General features: G+C 41.2%; 1 protein-coding gene across 6 annotated transcripts in view; it reads left to right on the plus strand.

The window, feature by feature from the left end:
- Window positions 1-17,876, plus strand: part of MCOLN3 (mucolipin TRP cation channel 3) — a 29,829-nt gene that overhangs the window by 9,224 nt on the left and 2,729 nt on the right. For all 6 annotated transcript variants that reach the window (XM_074376115.1, XM_074376110.1, XM_074376111.1 and 3 more), the window contains exons 4-12: window positions 3,446-3,599; window positions 4,638-4,722; window positions 4,802-4,898; window positions 8,862-8,961; window positions 12,189-12,301; window positions 12,390-12,539; window positions 15,689-15,790; window positions 15,899-16,021; window positions 16,917-17,123. In XM_074376115.1, the coding sequence (XP_074232216.1) occupies window positions 3,446-3,599; window positions 4,638-4,722; window positions 4,802-4,898; window positions 8,862-8,961; window positions 12,189-12,301; window positions 12,390-12,539; window positions 15,689-15,790; window positions 15,899-16,021; window positions 16,917-17,123 (1,131 nt within the window). The remainder of the gene's footprint in view (window positions 1-3,445; window positions 3,600-4,637; window positions 4,723-4,801; window positions 4,899-8,861; window positions 8,962-12,188; window positions 12,302-12,389; window positions 12,540-15,688; window positions 15,791-15,898; window positions 16,022-16,916; window positions 17,124-17,876) is intronic.

The following is a 17,876-nucleotide window of genomic DNA, read 5'->3' on the forward strand; positions in this document are numbered from 1 at the left end:
CTTGCAGCTCAGGCATGGTCTATAAATCCCTACTTCTGGTTGGCTTCCCTTCTTCCCCTCCGCCTGCCCACCACTTTCTGATTCTAAAGAATCCACCTGAGATCACAGGTTTGATTGTGCAATGCTCCTCATTGTGTGTATATACACAAACACATTTATATATACATACATACATAACAGTGTTCAGTGCCACACATTGATATATTTATTCCACAAAGGCAGAGGTACACAATAGGCACTCAGATGTCTGTGAATGATTGAATGAGCTCAAAAGACTCATTGTATGTGTCAGATCAGGTGATCACAGAGGCACCACAAAAAATCCATCTATAATAGAGAAGCAACCCATTTTAGTCTGCCTTACCTTGCGTGCCACACCACTCAGGTAAGGACCTTTAATGTATTTTTATATTGTCTCAAAGGATGACCTGGGACCTATGGATCTGCGTGAAAACCTGCTTCTCTTAAGGCAGAGCTGCAGAGGCAAATGGGGACAGTTGCCCAGCCTGATGAAAGCCCCACAGAGGCTGTAGCCACTTAAGTGCCCCATCTGTCAATCCTACAGGTCCTACGCCTTCCAGCCATAGTCCCACACCACATTCCAGTCCCAGCATCCTTGACTCAGGCTCCAGACCTGCCCCTTAGCTGGATACAGTCCTAACACTTGTCCCTGAACATTGTTGACTGAAAAAAAAAAAGCACAACCTAAAAGTTGAGAATTTTGTTTTATTCAAGGACATCACTGTGGACTCTAGTCTGGGAAGGCAGCCTCCCAGATGGCTCTGAGGGACTATGCCAAGGAGTTAAGGTAGGAACCAGGATATATAGGAGCTTTTGCTGGAAAAAACCAAAACCAAAACCAAAACCAAAAACATGTAGTGGTACGTCAAAAGATTACTGCTAATCACAAAAAACAGGTATCTCAGATTGATGGTTTTAGCGCTTTGCTACGTGTTAAGATGCAGGAGTCTGGGCTCAGGGCAATGGTTCCTTTAATATGCATCTTAACTACCTGGGGCTAGTATCCTGTTTTTCTCCCTCCTGACTTCCCCTCAGGTCACAACCTCAGCACCACTGCAGTGGCTGATGGCTTGATGGCAGGCAACACTCTTAGTCCACACCATCCGTCTCTTGCAGGTGCTCAGACCTCCACAAAGAGCCTAATGAGGACGGCAAGGCAGGCAGTCTAGCCGTAGCATAGCTTATAATGTCCGCATGTACCTGAAGCCCTGCACCTTGGATCTTTTGCGTTTCGAGATCTTACAAGATTTAAGACACACAAGTGTCCGTGGTGGAGGGCTCAGATCTTTGGGTAATTCCCATGGGGGCTGCCTCACAGGTAGTGAGCACTCAGAAGAGCTACTGGGCCCCATACAGATGTGACCGCTTCATGACCCCGGCTTGCCTTTCTGGCTTTACCTCCCGTTACACACCCCGCATTCCAGGCACACTGGTCTCCTTGCTACCTTACCACATTCAATATCTTTTACCTCCTTTTTCATTTAATGTACTGTTTACCTCTTACTACCCCCCCCCCCCCACTATAAAACTACCAGTTTGGCTCAGAGTAGCTTTAGAAAGACTTAATACACTTATTTCCTTGTATGGAAAACAAACAGCTCAAAACCGAGCGTCCCCAGCATTATTCTGTTTCCCCCTATATGTAGGACATAATGCTATTTAACACTCTATGCAGCTTAATTCTGTTCCCAGCCCATTTTCATGTTCCCAGTGCTACCAGAAAGACTGGTGCCACAGTCACAAATCCTGTCCTAGCTGTGTGCCATCCTACTGTGCAAGATTAACTCTAGTGAATGAAGATCTTCTATCCCATCATAGTAATTTTCATCTCACCGTTAATTTGACAAAAATATTTGAGCACCTACTTTGTGCCTCATACTGTTACCTGGAAACTGGGTTTGCCCCTTGGTGGATGTCGAGCCAAAAGACACAACCAAGCCAAAGACTGGGAGAAGGGAGGGTTTATTACTTGCAGCAGGTAAGGAGAACACTGGGGATCTTTCCCAAAGCAGTGTCTCCCAGAACAGTAAAATGGGGGAAGTTTTAAGCTAAGGGTACAAGCACATTCATGAAGGGGCTTGGGTGGTCACAGAGTCCAAGCTGTAGTTGATTGAAGTCACGAGGTTCAGAAAAGGTTAACTTCATCACTCGTTAGGTTCTAGTTGATCTGGTGGTTGAGCACTTCCAGCTAATCCTACTATTGAAACAGAACTGGGAGTCTTTACAGCTGTTAAATTATCGTTGTTATTGTTCCTTCTCTTGTCTGATAACAGTCATTTGTTTCTGCTTCCTTTTGTTCCCTTAAGCTCATTAATTACTGAGACCAGTTCAAGAACCAGCACCATGGCCAGGCTTAGGTCACAAAATGACTTAGGCCAAAGATGGCTTCTCTTATGTCAAGAAAGCCATGCCTGGGTCTCATTCTCTGGGACCCCCTACCCTATTTGCTTACAATACTGTTCTAAGTGCTGGGGTTAGAGCAGTAGACTTGATAAATTCCTTGCTCCATGGAACTCACATTCTAATGGAAGATACGGATTTTAAACAAGTTTAAGCAAAATCACTTGATTTCCAACAGTGATGAGTGCTATGAAAAAAAATTAAGTAGCATAAAATATTAGCAGGGGCCTCAGGGTGGTCAGGAAAGACCTCTCTGGGGACTTGAAGTCTTGGGGGGAATATTTCAGGCTGCAGGAGTGGCAACAGCAAAGGCCCCTGAGGGTGGAAAACACTTAGTATGTTTAAGGCAAGTGTGCAGAGGAGTGAGGGGCAGGAGGGCAGAAACAGGGCGAGATCTCTCCGGGCTTAACAGGCTCTGGAAAAGAATTTTGAAATTTGTTCTGAGAGACAGGAAGCCATGGAAGGGCTTTTAGAAGGGGGATATTGCTATAAAAGTGACTAAACTGTATTCTTGCGAAGATAAAGATTTTAAAAATATTATTTTTAGAAAAAGTTTTGCTGGTTAGCCTGGAACAGTTGTATCTCCTTTCCTATATTATAGTAAAACAAAACTCTGACCTTAGAGGAAATAATAGTTCAAAGATAAATAAAACTTGTATTTCACACTAACTGTCAAAGTCAGTTCCTAAATGTAATTCTTTAAAGGAGAAAAGAACCTCAGAGAGTATATGGCTTAAGCCTTTAATTTTGCATATTATAAAGCAGAGGCTCAGAAAGTGTATGACTTGCTCAAGGCACAGAAGTGAGACTTCAACTCAGAAGTCTAGTTAATTCACGAGTGCCCTTCGCCCTCTGCCGTCCTGGTGCGCAGTGGCTCATCACTTACTCTGCATGCCAGTGTGCCAGCCTCCCCCTGAACAGGAGGCGGGAACCTGCCGTCTCAAAGGCGAGGAGGGAGGGGAGTCATGGCCTCACTTCTGCCTGGCTGAGTGCTCCCGACTTCTGCTTCTCCTTCCGGTTGAAGTACCTGCAGCTCCGCAACATCTCCGTTGGGAATCACGCCTACGAGAGCGAGGGCGCAGAGCGGTCGGCTCTGGCAGTCTGCCAGCACTTCTACAAGCAAGGAAACATCTGGCCTGGAAACGCTACCTTTGACATTGATCCAGACATTGAAACTGGTGATGTTCTTCTATAAGCCAGCACCTCCATCTTTAACTCCTTGACTTATACTTAAAATCTGTAATTTCATCTCTGGAAACATTGATTCGGTCTGTGCTACTAGGTCATAGTAAGAACTATATCAAATTATTACGAGTCAGGTACTTCATTATAACTCATGACTCTTAAAAAAAAAGGAAGTTTATTATTATGCCCATTTTTATAGAAGACTAAAGTGTGGCTGAGACAGGTGATCTGCTCAAGGTGAAACTAGTAAGAGGCAGTGCTGAAATCTGACCCAGGCTGTGTTCTTGGCCACTGGATTCCATTGCCCTGGGGCTTGACAAGCCAGTCAGAAAGACAGGTGTTGTCCTTCCAAAACGGTATGCTTCAAAATTCCTGACACTATCAGTATCTTCGGGGGTAGGTTGGGGAGGAATGAGAACCAGAACGTGGAATAACAGAGCTTATTCTTATTAGCAAAGTGCTATTTGCAGTTTGTACGTAAACCATTAGCTTAGGTCACTGAGTTAAAAAGTAAGTACCTTTAACAATAGCCACTGGGACTTTTTCTTTGAGAAGAATAGTAAAAGATTATGGTACTGGCTAGTGAAAACCTTCTGAGATACTTTCTTCCTTTTTTTTTTAAAAAAAGCGTTCATTGAGAAAAAATTGTCAATATATAATTTTTTAAAAAATAGATCCTTTAAACAAACATTTTAATCTTAGACACTGCAGGTGCTTCAAACCTGTGCCTAGGATACAAAAATGGAGAGGGGCTTAAAAAGACAGAAAGGAAGATAGCATTCTATGGAAGCCTAGTGAGAGAGTTCAGGTCTGTCTTTACCCCCATCCACTCCAGAAATGTTGCGGTCACTTACGTATTAAAAACAAACGAGTCACTGTAACCCCGTGGTTGGATGTTTAGCTTTAAAAATCTTCATTCAGGAAAATACCAGAATCTGAATGACCTAGTTTTAAATATATGGTCCTTTCAAGATGCAGTTCCGTGTATTTAGTTTAGACGCTGTGTTACGTTTTATTCTTTTCTGTGGCAGAATGTTTCTTTGTTGAGCCAGATGAACCTCTTCACGTTGGAACACTAGAAGAGAATAAACTCAACTTAACGCTGGACTTTCACAGGTAAGGGAGGCAGGTGGGAGCATAGCTTGTGTTTGTGTGTGTGTGTGTTTTCACTGCACTTAAGTCTCCCGTCTTCCAGACTCCTAACAACGGAGCTGCAGTTTAAACTGAAGGCCATTAATCTGCAGACCATTCGTCATCATGAGCTTCCTGACTGTTACGACTTTACCCTGACTGTAAGTGTGGGCTGGGCTGAATTTGGTTCCTGCCTGGAGAAAAACAGTTTTCTCTGGTTGTGTATTTCATCTGCTGGTATTAAGGAGCACAGTGATGCCTCCCCTGTGAGTTCATTACCTCACGAGGATCAGTCAGTTAAGTGATACTGTACTGGCAGGTGCAGGACAGCATTTGGTAACAACTCGCCTGCACAGGATCCAAACTTCTATTACTTCACCGATAGTTTGTATCAAAGGCTGTGTCCATGTTGCTCAGTTGGCTGTTAGAAATAAAATTTTCTGAGACTGAGGTTAAAAATATTCTCAGAATATAGTATAAAGTAATAATTATGCATATAATTTAATAAGAAAAAGCACTAACTATAAAACTATTTTTATTTGGGCTCCAAATTTTGATCCTAATATTAATCAGCAAGTTATAAATTTTCAAAATTACTTGATTTTTTAAAAACTGACCTATTACCCACAGTCTTCTCTCTCCTCTGTCTCTGTCTCTTTCTCTCTGTCTCTCATGGAGAAATTGTACTTTTCAGAAGTTTTATAATCTTTCAGGGCTTAGATCAGCTGACATCTCCTTCCCAGACCTCTTTGTGATTCCTCAATTAGAAACACATTCTGTGCTCTGAACTCCCAGATTTTGTTTTTCTTTTTGTATTTTGTGTGTCTTACCACCTTCTCCTTTGCTTTAGGATTTTCTTGGTGTTTATCATCAACTCTGCTAGATTGAAAGCTCCTTGAAGGCAGGAACCATTTTATTTATCTTTCCATCCTTCAGAGAACATAGTAGGTGACTCAGATATTTGTTGACTGAGTAAATGAAATGCTTGTGAAATGTAGATTCTTTCTCATGACTCACTACAACGGTAAGAGCAACCTGGCCTTTCGCTACCTGCAGATGTTATATTTTTGCCATTATTGTAGAATTACCCTGAGCTCTCCCATGCTTTGTGGGTTTAGCAGCGCATCTCATAGAGCTATGGTATAACTTATATCCTATAAGGTAGTTTGATAATAAAAGCCATTAGTCCAACTTTATTGCGTTAAGTAAAAATGAACTGGGGCGGCATACGCCTGCTATAAAACGCAAGGACTTTGGAGTCACACAAGCCTAGATTTTAATGTCAGGTCACCAGTTAGTAGCAGTTATGTAGCTACGTAACTGTAGGCAAATTAGTTAATTGGTTTGCGCCTCAGTTTTCGCACTTGTAAAACAGAATTAATGCCCACTTACCTGACAAAATTGTTGTCAAGATAGAAGGTAACACATATGAAGGACCTACCAGAGTATCTGGTATATGGTAGATATTTGATTCATTCAACAGCTGTTTATTATGCTCTGTGTGCCCAGTGGATTTATAGTGTAAAAGTGGTGCATTAGCCTTCACTCATAGCCGTTTGATAAGTTCTTGCATCATGTATCTCAAAGCTCTCTGCTAGGTTTATACACAGCTAGGGTCCTGTGTTCACTCTTGTGTAACTCTTTTAGCCTAATGCAATAGCACCCTTTAACCCTGGTAGTATTTTTTGCTTTAAAATTTACTTTGATGTTATTACAACCCTTCCAGCTTTTTTTTTTTTAATTAGTATTAGCATGGTATATCTTCCATCCTTTTATTAAACTTATTTGTGTCTTAAAGTGTGTTTCTGGTTAGGCAGCATCCAGTTGAGTCTTGCTTTTTTATCCAACCTAACAATCTCTACCTGTTAATTAAGGTGCTTATATCATTTAAATTGCATGTGATTATTAATATGGTTTCTTTCTTTTTCTGCCTTCTTTTGGGTTAATTGAGTAATTTTTTAGGGTTCCATTCTATCCTATATGTTAGCTTATTAGCTACAACTCTCTGTTGTATTATTTTAGGGTTAATAGTATACATATTTAACTTACCACAGCCTACCTTCACATGACTGTGCACCACTACATGTGCAGCCTAAAAACCTAACAACGACAGATTTCCATTTCTCCCATCTTGGCATTTATGTTTTTGTTGTCATACTGTTTACTTCCAGATATAAACTGGAACAATACACTGTTGTTACTTTCATTTTAAACAGTCAGTTGTCCTTTAAATCAACTTAATAATAAAAGCGTCTTTACATTAGCCCGTGTCGTTACGTTTCCAGAGCGCTCCGCTGCTTTGTGTGGCTCCACATTCCCATCTGGTATCATTTTCCTTCCTTTAACATTTCATACTATGCAGCAAGGCTGGTAATAAATACATCCTTTCAGCGTCCATGTGTCTGAAAAAATATTTCATCTTGACTCTTGAAAGACAGTTTCACTAGGTATAGAATTCTAGGTTGACTGTTTTCTCCCCAGCACTTTAAAGATGTTGCTCTTTTAGTTTGTATTATTTCTGAAGAGAAGCCAGCTGTCATCTCCATCTTTGTTGCTCTGTATGGGATGTACTTCCCCTCCTCTGGCTGCTTTAAAAATTTTCTCTTTATCTCTGACTTTAACAATTTGACTGTGATATGCCTTGATGTAGTTTTCTTCATATTTCTTATTTTGGGGATTTACTGAGTATCTTGGGTCTGTAGGTTTATAGTTTTCATTGTATTTGACATTTACTCAGTATTATTTCCTCAGATATTTTTCTGTTTCTTTCCCCTATGTTTCAGGGATTCCAATACATGTATATTTAGGCACTTGAAGTTGTCCCACAGATCTCTTTTTTGTTTTATTTTTCAGTCTTCTTTCTCTGTATTTCATTCTGGATAGTTTCTATTGCTGTGTCTTCAAATTCACCAATTTTTTTTCTGAATTATGTAATCTGTTGTTAATTATATCCAGTATTTTTTCTTCTTCTTTAAAGAATTCATCTTCTAAGCTTTACTTAGATGTGATTGACATTAAGCCAAACTTTATTCACTCAACAGATATTTAATGAGCACCCACTATTTGTAAGACCCTGAGGCTCTTTGTGTGGAAAAGCATGGTTTCTCCTTGGCAAGGATTTCTGACTCATTCAGATGATACTGAGCATCTTCCTTGTGTGAGGCTGTGGGCTAGGTCCCTCAGGGCTATAGAGATGGGTAGACACTAACAATGTCCTTGGTTGCTTATCATGGGAAGAAACTTGGAGTCTAACTTGAGAAGAAATGGAGTAGCTAGACTTATTCAGCTTATTTGAAATCTTATATCTGATGTGGTATCTGATTATCCCACATGAAGAATCTTCAGTAAAACTCATTTAAATGACAGACTTTAAAATAACTTTTTTTTTCTTTAGGACTTGAGAGAAGAGGCAATAAAAAGATAAAGAGAAAAAACAGACTAATTTTCTTACCTTGCCTTCCTGGTCTCTGCAAGGGGAAAGTGGAGGGAGCTGGAAGGGGAAGACTGGAAGAATATGAAGGGTGTCCTGGCATGGCTTTGTCCCCCTTGGTTCCTGGTGTCCTGAAATGGTTATCGTTGAAGCCAGACATGGCTGTTGATTCCCTGTGACCACACCCTTTGTAATACATACGGTTCTAAAATGCCAAAGAATTCTAGTCCCAGGAGGAAAATCAAAAAAGCTCCATCTGAAATGTTTCAACACAGAGATAATGAGCCTCTGTGTTAGTAAGAATTACAACAGCATTAAAAATCTTAACAGCTGAGGCCCAGCTGGAAGGCGGGGACGGCACACTTGCACCCACTCTTCTCACTTCAAGAGGGCAAATGGAGACGCTTAGAATGGGAAGCTGTCTTGTTTTATAAGTGGTCTAGGGCTTGAATACTGTCCTAGAAACATAGGAGTTTTAAGACTAAACATTCTCCATAGAAGATCTAGTTCAGCCTTCTCAGCTCACGGAGAGATAAAGGGAACTTCCCAAGGCTGAACAGAGTTAGCAATAGATCGAACCTGAGAATCTGGGTCTCCCATAATCTTGGAAGAATGATTTCCTAATAAATGCATAGAGGTATCTTGGCTTTAAAACCTATAGGTATATTATTTACTCTTTTCCTGTTTTTCACAGATAACATTTGACAACAAAGCCCACAGTGGAAGAATTAAAATAAGTTTAGATAATGACATTTCCATCAGAGAATGTAGAGATTGGCATGTATCTGGATCAAGTAAGTGATGAATTTTACTAGTTTTCAAGATAGTTATTAAATAATATTAAATAGTCATTAAATTACTGGTCCCAGGGATATTTGGAACATGAAATGAAAGTACTGGACCATACCCAAGTCCCTACTTCTCTGCAAGTAGACCAGTCATTGTAGTTATCTGGTGTTCCAAGTAATTCCTAAGTTATTATTCATTGAAATGGCTTTTCCTGCTTTCTCCATGTAACCTTCACTGGCCCACTCCTTACCAAAAAAAAGAGTACCATCCCCCCAGCAAAAAAAAAAAAAAAAAAATCACATAGAGTGAAACCAGTATTTACTGAGTGCTTACTGCATAAGTACTTTCACCTACATTTCCCTCACTTTAATATTTTAAAGCATTTTTGAGGTAGGCAGCTTCCCTGTTTTCACAGATGAAGAAGCTAAGGCTCAGACATAAGTTCTGGTGTCCACGGTCGCACAGGCAGGGAGAGGTCAGGTAGGATTTGACCCTGAAGCATCCTGCATGTTGTAATTATCTTCTACCTAGGTTAAAAAAAAAAAGTAGACTAAATGAGGAAAGGGTATGTTCCTAGAAATATGGACACAAATTCAGGTATAAACTGAGTACCACTGAGAGTTTGGGAGTGGAATTGGAGGAATCTGTCTGTCTCATTTCCTCGGCCCTGGTAAGCGACGGTGTGTTGTGCGAGGCTTTGTCAGGGGGTCTCAGTTTCAAGGGAGCAGAAGCATCAACCCTGGGGCCTGCTGAGCTGCAGTTTCCCCAGCTCCACGCGAGATAGTCGGCAGGTCTGGGGCGGGGCCTAGGGACGTGAGGGGAGTCCTTATTCAGACTGGAATTGGATAAATGACTGCTTTAGGGTTTCCTACTGATGGATTCAGGAAGTTCAGAGTAGTAATGAGGAGTATGAGTAAATAAAACAAAACTTCATTCTACTATTTTTTCACTAATAGGTGATTTCAAATATATGAGGATCTTGAATCACAAACTTTTATTTCAATCACAAAATTGTTTATTTGAAACACAAGCCTGCTTTGTCACCTGTAAGCATCGGACGACTTCTCCACAAACTTGGGAATAGGGAAAGTGAGAGCACAGGGAAGTGCTGGGCACATAGGCGTTCTCGCAAATGTCTGTTTCTTGGATTTAAAGTTTTTTCTAGAGTAGATTTAGATATTCGTATATCTAAACTAGATGCCTCCTGACAAACGTTAAAGGGCTGCTTCACTGTGGAGCTGCTCTTGAGTTCTCTCCGTCTGTGCAGGGCAATCTAACTTGTCAAGGAAAGACAAGCTCATAGAGAGCACGTGATGGGGAGCCCTCCCTGCCCACCCCTCTTCACCTGGCTGTGCTCATCTGGAGGACGGGCCCTCAGCACCTCTGCATGGGTAGCTCCGTCTCGTCACTCGGGTCTCAGCTAAAGCCTACTGCCCCTTGGTGAGGCCTTCCTCCACTGTGCAGTACACGTGAGCCTGTCTTCTCCCTGCTCCCCACACCAAGCTCCCTCAGCAACAGTGCTCAGATGTTCCCCGGAGAGCTTGGGGAAGTGCAGTTTCTGATCTAGTGGGTCTAGGGTAAGGCAGGAGAGTGTACATTTCTAACAAGGGATGCCAAGAACAGAGTGATGGATGCTGGAGACAGACCAGGGTTTAAATCCTGACTCTGCCACTGACTGGCTGTGGAGCCCTGGCCAAGCTCTGTGGCCTCTCTGCGCTTCTGTTTTCTGACCTGCAGAGCAAGGATAATCATACCCACCTTGTAGGGGTTGCTGTGAGGTGCAAATGAGTTAAAACCTATAAGATGCTTGGAATTAAGCTTGCCAAGAAATTCACTCAATGCATGTTAGCTGTTCAGATTTATATTCTTCATATCACTCCTACCTGAAAGTGTTTTGTTCATTTACTTGTTTCCTTTTTTGTTTGTCTCACTGGAGTAGTATAGAAGTTCCACAAGGTCGGGGTCATTGTCTACCTGGCTCACAGCTGTATTCACAGCATGTAGAAACACATCTGGTGCTTAAGAAGTATTTTATACTTAGATAAGGATATTTTAATGAGATAGGAAAGGTCCTGCCTGTATTAAGAACAAAAGACTACAAGCTGATAATTAAAGAGCTTTGATTGATGGTTGTGGTGATTTTTAAAAGAATAACTTTAAACCTTCTTTTACTACTAATGGAAGAATGTGTATCAGAGCTTTTTCTCTTTGTTGTCTTCGTGGAATGAATGCTTGAGTTATTTAAATTATTTGAAAAATGAGTGTGAAGGATCCTATAAAATTTGAAAATGGTTCTGAAGGATGCAAGAAGAGGACCTGAATCAATGAAAAGGCGTACCATGTTTTTGGACAAGCAATTCAACATCATGAATATGTCAGTTCTCCCTAAGTTCATTGGTACATTAACATATTTCCCTCCAAAAATTACCAGTAGGATTTTTATTGGAATTTAACAATTTGATCCTAAAGAATATATGGAAAAGTAAACAAGCCAAGCCTAGCCAGCAGAAATTCTAGGAAAGAATAATGAGACGTATTTGTCTTAGGCATTAAAACACACAAAAATGTCAGAAGGGAACGATATGGTGCTTGAATACAAACAACAATTTGGTACATGATAAAGATGGCATTTCAAATCATTTGCTTTTTTGATTGGAAAAAAGTAAAGAATGCTGATACCCGAAGATCGAGAAGATGTGGAGATGCGTGGAGGTATGTAAACTGGCGTGATGTTTTTGGAGAGCAAGTTCTTAGATCTCTTTTTAAACAGATACATACACCTTAACCCAACAATTCCATCTTTGGATATTCATCCACTTAAACAGTCATTTGCAACAACAAGGTCCTACTGTATAGCACAGGGAACTATATTCAGTACTTTGTAATGGCCTATAACAAAAAAGAATATGAAAAAGAATATATATTATATGTATAAATGAACTACTATGCTGTGCACCAGAAATTAATACAACATTGTAAATCAACTATACTTATAAAAAAAAAAAAGAATCACTTGCCCCTGTGCACAAACAGGACCTGGAGAATGGTTTGTAGTAGGGAAAAAAACATTACAACCCAAGTGTCTTTACAAACAAAGTATTGTACGTCTGTACTAAAGTATGCAGTGCAGCAATTAAAATAAATGAGGCTAGAAATGAAAAGGAAAAAAAACGATTATATGTCAGCATATTAATGTCCCCCTGGCTAAGCAGGCAATCCTTTTTCCTTCCAGTTCAGAAGAATACTCACTACATGATGATCTTTGATGCCTTTGTTATTCTCACGTGCTTGGCTTCCTTAATCCTGTGTGTTCGATCTATGGTCAGAGGACTTCAGCTTCAGCAGGTAGGGGTCGCCGTTTTCTAGGAATGCGATGGACTTTATTTTTTGATTGACAGAGAAATTCACTGTGCCTCCCCTCTTTTCCCTAAAGGAATTTGTCAGTTTTTTCCTCCTCCATTATAAGAAGGAAGTTTCTGTTTCTGATCGGATGGAATTCGTCAATGGGTGGTATATTATGATTATTATTAGTGACATATTGACAATTATTGGATCAATTCTGAAAATGGAAATCCAAGCTAAGGTAAAATTTTTTCCTATTTATGCCATTGTTAGTATCAGATTTGCATTAAAAGTCATTTATTTTTACAAAATGTAAGAATTTGTTGAGTAAATGATTTCTTTCAAACACTGTATTGAGTAAATCTGAAATAACAGCAATTAATAAAATCTAGTCAGGAAATCCCTTAGGCTGATCAAAGTATGATCTGCAGTCATCTGCATTAGAATCATTTGAGTACCTGGCAAAAGTACCCTGTGTTGGATTTACCAAATTTGAACTCTGGAGGTGGAGCCTGTGAATTCTTACACACACACCAAAAGTCATACACACCAAGGTAACTAAAGTAAAATGTAGTTCTGTTGTTCTTACGAGAAATGGCAGAATCTTCAGCCAAAAGAGTAGGACTGGACGCGGGGATGAGGCCGGGCTACTATTGTGTGAGTCCTTGCAGCTGTTTGCTTTGTCCATTCACACTGAGAATATTCCCATTTTCTTACTTTCCCCACTGATGTACTAGAAGGTTTTCTATTTTAAGTTAGGACTAACCCAGCCTGGATATCGACCTTCCCCCTAGCAAAAAGCAAATTAAAAAAACTAGTACTGTTCAAGCTAATCTTGTTCAAATTCATATTTTTCTAGCCTTGACTACAACTGAGTGTGATCCATGTGGGGGACCTGCTATGGTTCAGATTCCTGGGCAGAGACCCCAAATGCAACGGCTCAGTTAAGACAGGAGCGTATTTCTCCCTCATGTAATAGTTCGGGTGGGTTTTCCAGGCTGGCAAGACAACTGCTCAGCTCCACGCAGTCATTCAGGGACCCAGGATTCTCCCATTGTTTCTCTGCTGAGCATTAAGGACTCACCCAGACTGCATGATTGATGCCAGGTTGCCTTACAAACAGGTTGCAGCGCATGGAAGGGACAACGTGGTATGGTGGTAGGTCTCTCACAGTCTTACAGCCTTGGCTCAGGAATGGCAGCCTTCATTTCTGTTCATTTTTACTGGAGAGAATTTAGTTGCATCTAACTGCAAGGGAGTTGGGGGAGACAGCCCAAGTATGCACCTCAGAAAGCAAGAATGGGTTTAAAGCGAGGACACGGAGCAGCTGCCACTATTTACAGCTGTAGTTTATATCATTGGAGTAGACGTTTAACTTTAGAGAACAAAAAAAAAAAAAGAGAAGGAAGGGGAGATTTGCAGCAAATCTTTATTTTCACCAACCTCAACTATCATTAACCTCAATGAGCCCTTAATGGTGTTCAACAATCTTTCTACATTATTCTAAATCATTCACTCCCCCTGTCTTATAGCCAATAATTTCATGGTTTTTTTCTCTTGTTGAAACCTCTGATTCTCCTGCCCCATCCTCACTCGCAGCTGATAACCTCACTTCCTATTTCACAGAACAATAGAAAAAAACAGAAATTCCACAAACTCCCACTTCATTTATCTGCCTACCAGCACCTGTGCCCATACACTCTGCTTTTCCTCTGTTCCTGTGGATGTACTGTGTAGTGACTCTCCGAGGCCAGCTCCTCCGTGTGCCTGTCAGACGCCGTCCCCGCTCGCTTGCTCCAGGGCAGAGCTCCATCTAGTCTTCCTTTTGTCTTGCAGCATCAGTTTCTCATTCTCTGCCATGTCATTTCCATCAGCATGTGTTTTTTCTCCTTTCTAAAAAGACAAAATCTCACCCTGTTCTCCTTTCAGCTACTTTCCCATTTCTCTGCTCCCCTTTATATAGCAAAAGACCTCAAAAGAGTCTTTAATCTTGTTTCTGACCCTGCTCATCCTATTCTCTCTTGTATCTCTTCCCATCAGGCTGCCCTGCCACTCCACGGAAGGTGTGTTTTCCAGTGACCTCTCATGTTGCTAAGTCCAGTAGTTATCTATCCTCATTTTGACCTACCTGTAGCTTTTACCACTGCAAGCACTCCCTCTTTGTTGATGAACTTTTTCACTGGGCTGTCACTTACCTGGTTTTTCTCCTAAATCACTGGCTGGTCTTCTGGCTTCCCTTTGCTGGTTCCGTCTCATCTCACCAGCCTGTTAAAGTGGCAGTGCTTCAAGGCGTGTTACTTGGACACCACCTATTTTCTGCCACTGTCTTTTGATCTCATCCTGTCCCATTGTCTTAAATAGTATTTATTGTTCAATAATTTTCAAATCTATATCCTCAGTTTGGAATTATTCCCTGAACTCCAGTCCCGACCATCCAGCTGTCTATTTCACATCTTCACCTGGATGTCTGTTTGGCCTCTCAAATTTAACATACCTGAAACAGAGGTCCTGAAATTTCCACTTCTACAGTCCAAAGCCGCTTCTCCACGGCCTTTCTAACTTCAGTTAATGGCAACTCTTTTCAGTTGCTCAAGACAAAAGCCATGGATTTATCCTTGACTCCTCTCTTTGACTTATCCCCTCTCCTCCATATCTAATCCAAAATGAAATCCTATTTGTCTGCTGCAGGAATCACCTCATCCCCTCCACCATTACTAGCCTGGCCCCAGCCACCTTCAGCTCTCATCTGCATTATTGCAATAGCCATCTCCCTCTTCTAACAATCTGCTCCCAGCCGCAGAGCCAACATTGGATCCTATCACTCCTGTGCAGAGTTCTCAAATCTCCCCAATCTATTCAGAGTAAAACGCAAAATTGTTAAATTATACCCGTGAGGCCCTAAACTCCCTGCCCCCTCACTCTGTGGCTCCACACTCCCCGCCTCCTCCTTGCTCACCCCAGCCAGATGCACTGTGTTGCCAGGCACCCTCCTCCTTTGAGGCGCCGCACTTGCTGGTCCCTGTGCCTGGAAAGCTCTTCCCCTAGACTTTTGCTTGGCTTGCTCCCTCCCTCTCTTCATGTGTTTGCTCAAATGCCACCTTTTCAGTGAGACTGTCCCTGGTCACTCTATTTAAAATGCAACCCACAGCCATTCCTTATCCCCACCCCTGAATTTTATCCTCAGCCCTCACCATCAGCTAATGTACCCGGGGTTTTGTTAATTTATTTCTCTCATCTCTCTCCCCGTAGTAGAATATAAGCTTCATGAGGGCACAGAACTTTGTTCACTGCTTTGTCCTGGAACAACGCTTGACTCATTGCTTCCCAATAAATAATTTTTGCCGGAATGAATTTCTACTCTATAATGATTGTTTTCTCCACTCCGTTTAGAGTCTAACAAGTTATGATGTCTGTAGCATACTCCTTGGGACCTCTACCATGCTGGTGTGGCTCGGAGTCATCCGATACCTCGGTTTCTTTCAGAAGTACAATGTAAGGAGTTCCATGGATCTCCAAGCTGTTGCTCTTTCTCTTTCAAAGTGATTGCTCTGCTTTGTCTGAAGGACAAGGGGATTCTAATGACTTCTTTTGCTTTCCCAGCTGCTTATCCTGACCCTGCAGGCAGCGCTGCCCAGCGTCATCAGGTTCTGCTGCTGTGCGGCTATGATTTATTTAGGCTATTGCTTCTGTGGCTGGATTGTGCTGGGGCCTTACCATGAAAAGGTACAGCAGCTTTGTTCCTGTTGCTATTAAGCACTGAGCATAGTGCCAGTGGCTTGTTGTTCTTTCAAAATAAGCTTCTTTTACTTGGTGACACAGCCTTAAGTTGTCGAAGGTAGTATATCTTTTGCCATGTTTATAAACTGCTAAAGTAGGACCAGCTTGAGAGAATAAGTGATTTCACTTTGGTGAAATATGTCAGATAATTAAGTCATTCTTACCATCAGCAAAGTTAAGTTTGTCCATTTGATTCATCAGTGTATATCAGAGTGGGCTATTTTAGGTAAGTTCTCGAAATGTGACTTTATTTTTTTTTAAGTAGTCAGGAGAAACTCATAGAAATATTTGAAGATTTTGTTTATCAGAGTTATAGTCTTGGCTATATTGCCATCATCTTGAATAGAATGAACTTTAAAACAAGAACCATGAGCATGCATGGTCAGGACCTGGGTTTCTCTGCAGAAGCATTTCAAGAATCTCTTTCTAGGAAGGTAAAGGGGAGGAGCTCATCCTAAGGCTTGATTCAGAAAAACACTGAGGCTGTAGACCAACTCGTCTGTCTTCAGCTCAGGCTGCTTCTTTTAAGAGGAGCACCAAGAAGGAACTGCTTATTCCAAGAAAAACTGTAGGCTTATACATGTTACGTGTTTCACAGAAGAAATGCTTTTTAGAAGTGATTCCGTTTTCCTGGGTCTCTCCAATGTGCACATGTTATTAAACTTGTGTGTGATTTTTCTCCTATTTAAAAAAAAAAAATGCTTGTAGTTACCCTGGTTGCTTCTTTGAAAAAGTAACTTGGGATCTCTGGTCCCATTATTTTTAATATGGTGTCATGATCAAAGTCTCCAATGGGAAGGAACATTGTAGTAAAATGAACTTTTCTCTTTTGTTTTTCCAGTTCCGTTCTCTGAACATGGTCTCTGAGTGCCTTTTCTCTCTGATAAATGGAGATGATATGTTTGCCACATTTGCAAAAATGCAGCGAAAAAGTTACTTGGTCTGGTTGTTCAGCAGAATTTACCTCTACTCATTCATCAGCCTCTTTATCTACATGATTTTAAGCCTCTTCATCGCACTGATCACTGATACATACGAAACGATTAAGGTAGGTTCGTCAAGAACCAGGAGAGGCAGCATTTTTCTAGGACTTTTTGAGTGGCAATAAAATACAGTGCCTGCAGGGGAGAGGCATTGATGGAGTGGTCATTTCTTCAGGGTAGGGAAGAAGGCCTTCAATTTTAGACACTGACAAACAGAAAGGAAGGGAAAGTAGAATTTCCAGAATGTTGGAAGTTTTGTCTCTAATTGTGCTTTTTCAAACAAGCTGTCTAACCTTTTATTAGAATTATAAGGATCAGCTGGTATTGGGTGAGTGAAGCAGGTGGCATTTCAGACAGTCAAAATTCTGTGGGAAACTTTTCAAAATCCAATTTTCGTAAAGACAAATCGACCTCTTCATTTGGAGTGTGCTGTAACGACCCCCATTTGCGAGGCCCTGCATGGGCCACCCCAGAGGCCTGGTCTCCAAAGCAGCATTGGGACTGATAGGTCAAGCATGGGCCGTGTGTGCATCACACAGTCAGGAACATGATTTGAAAAGCTGTTGCCTTTCATATTGTCACTCACACTGGATATTTTAAAAATCAGTCTGAGCCTTTTGAAATATGGAAAGGCAGAATATATGTCCAGATGTGTTTAAATTTCCTAACAACCTACTGTCAAGCATCGACATGTCCACTTGGGGAATTTTCGTTCTGAGCATGAGAAGGGTGGTGGAACACGATGCCATGTGAATGGATAAGGAGGAAGGCCATGAGCAGCTGATGGATTATGAATTGATAATTACAAATACCTTGCT

This window comes from Camelus bactrianus, chromosome 13, assembly GCF_048773025.1.
Source record: "Camelus bactrianus isolate YW-2024 breed Bactrian camel chromosome 13, ASM4877302v1, whole genome shotgun sequence".
NCBI lineage: Eukaryota > Metazoa > Chordata > Mammalia > Artiodactyla > Camelidae > Camelus > Camelus bactrianus.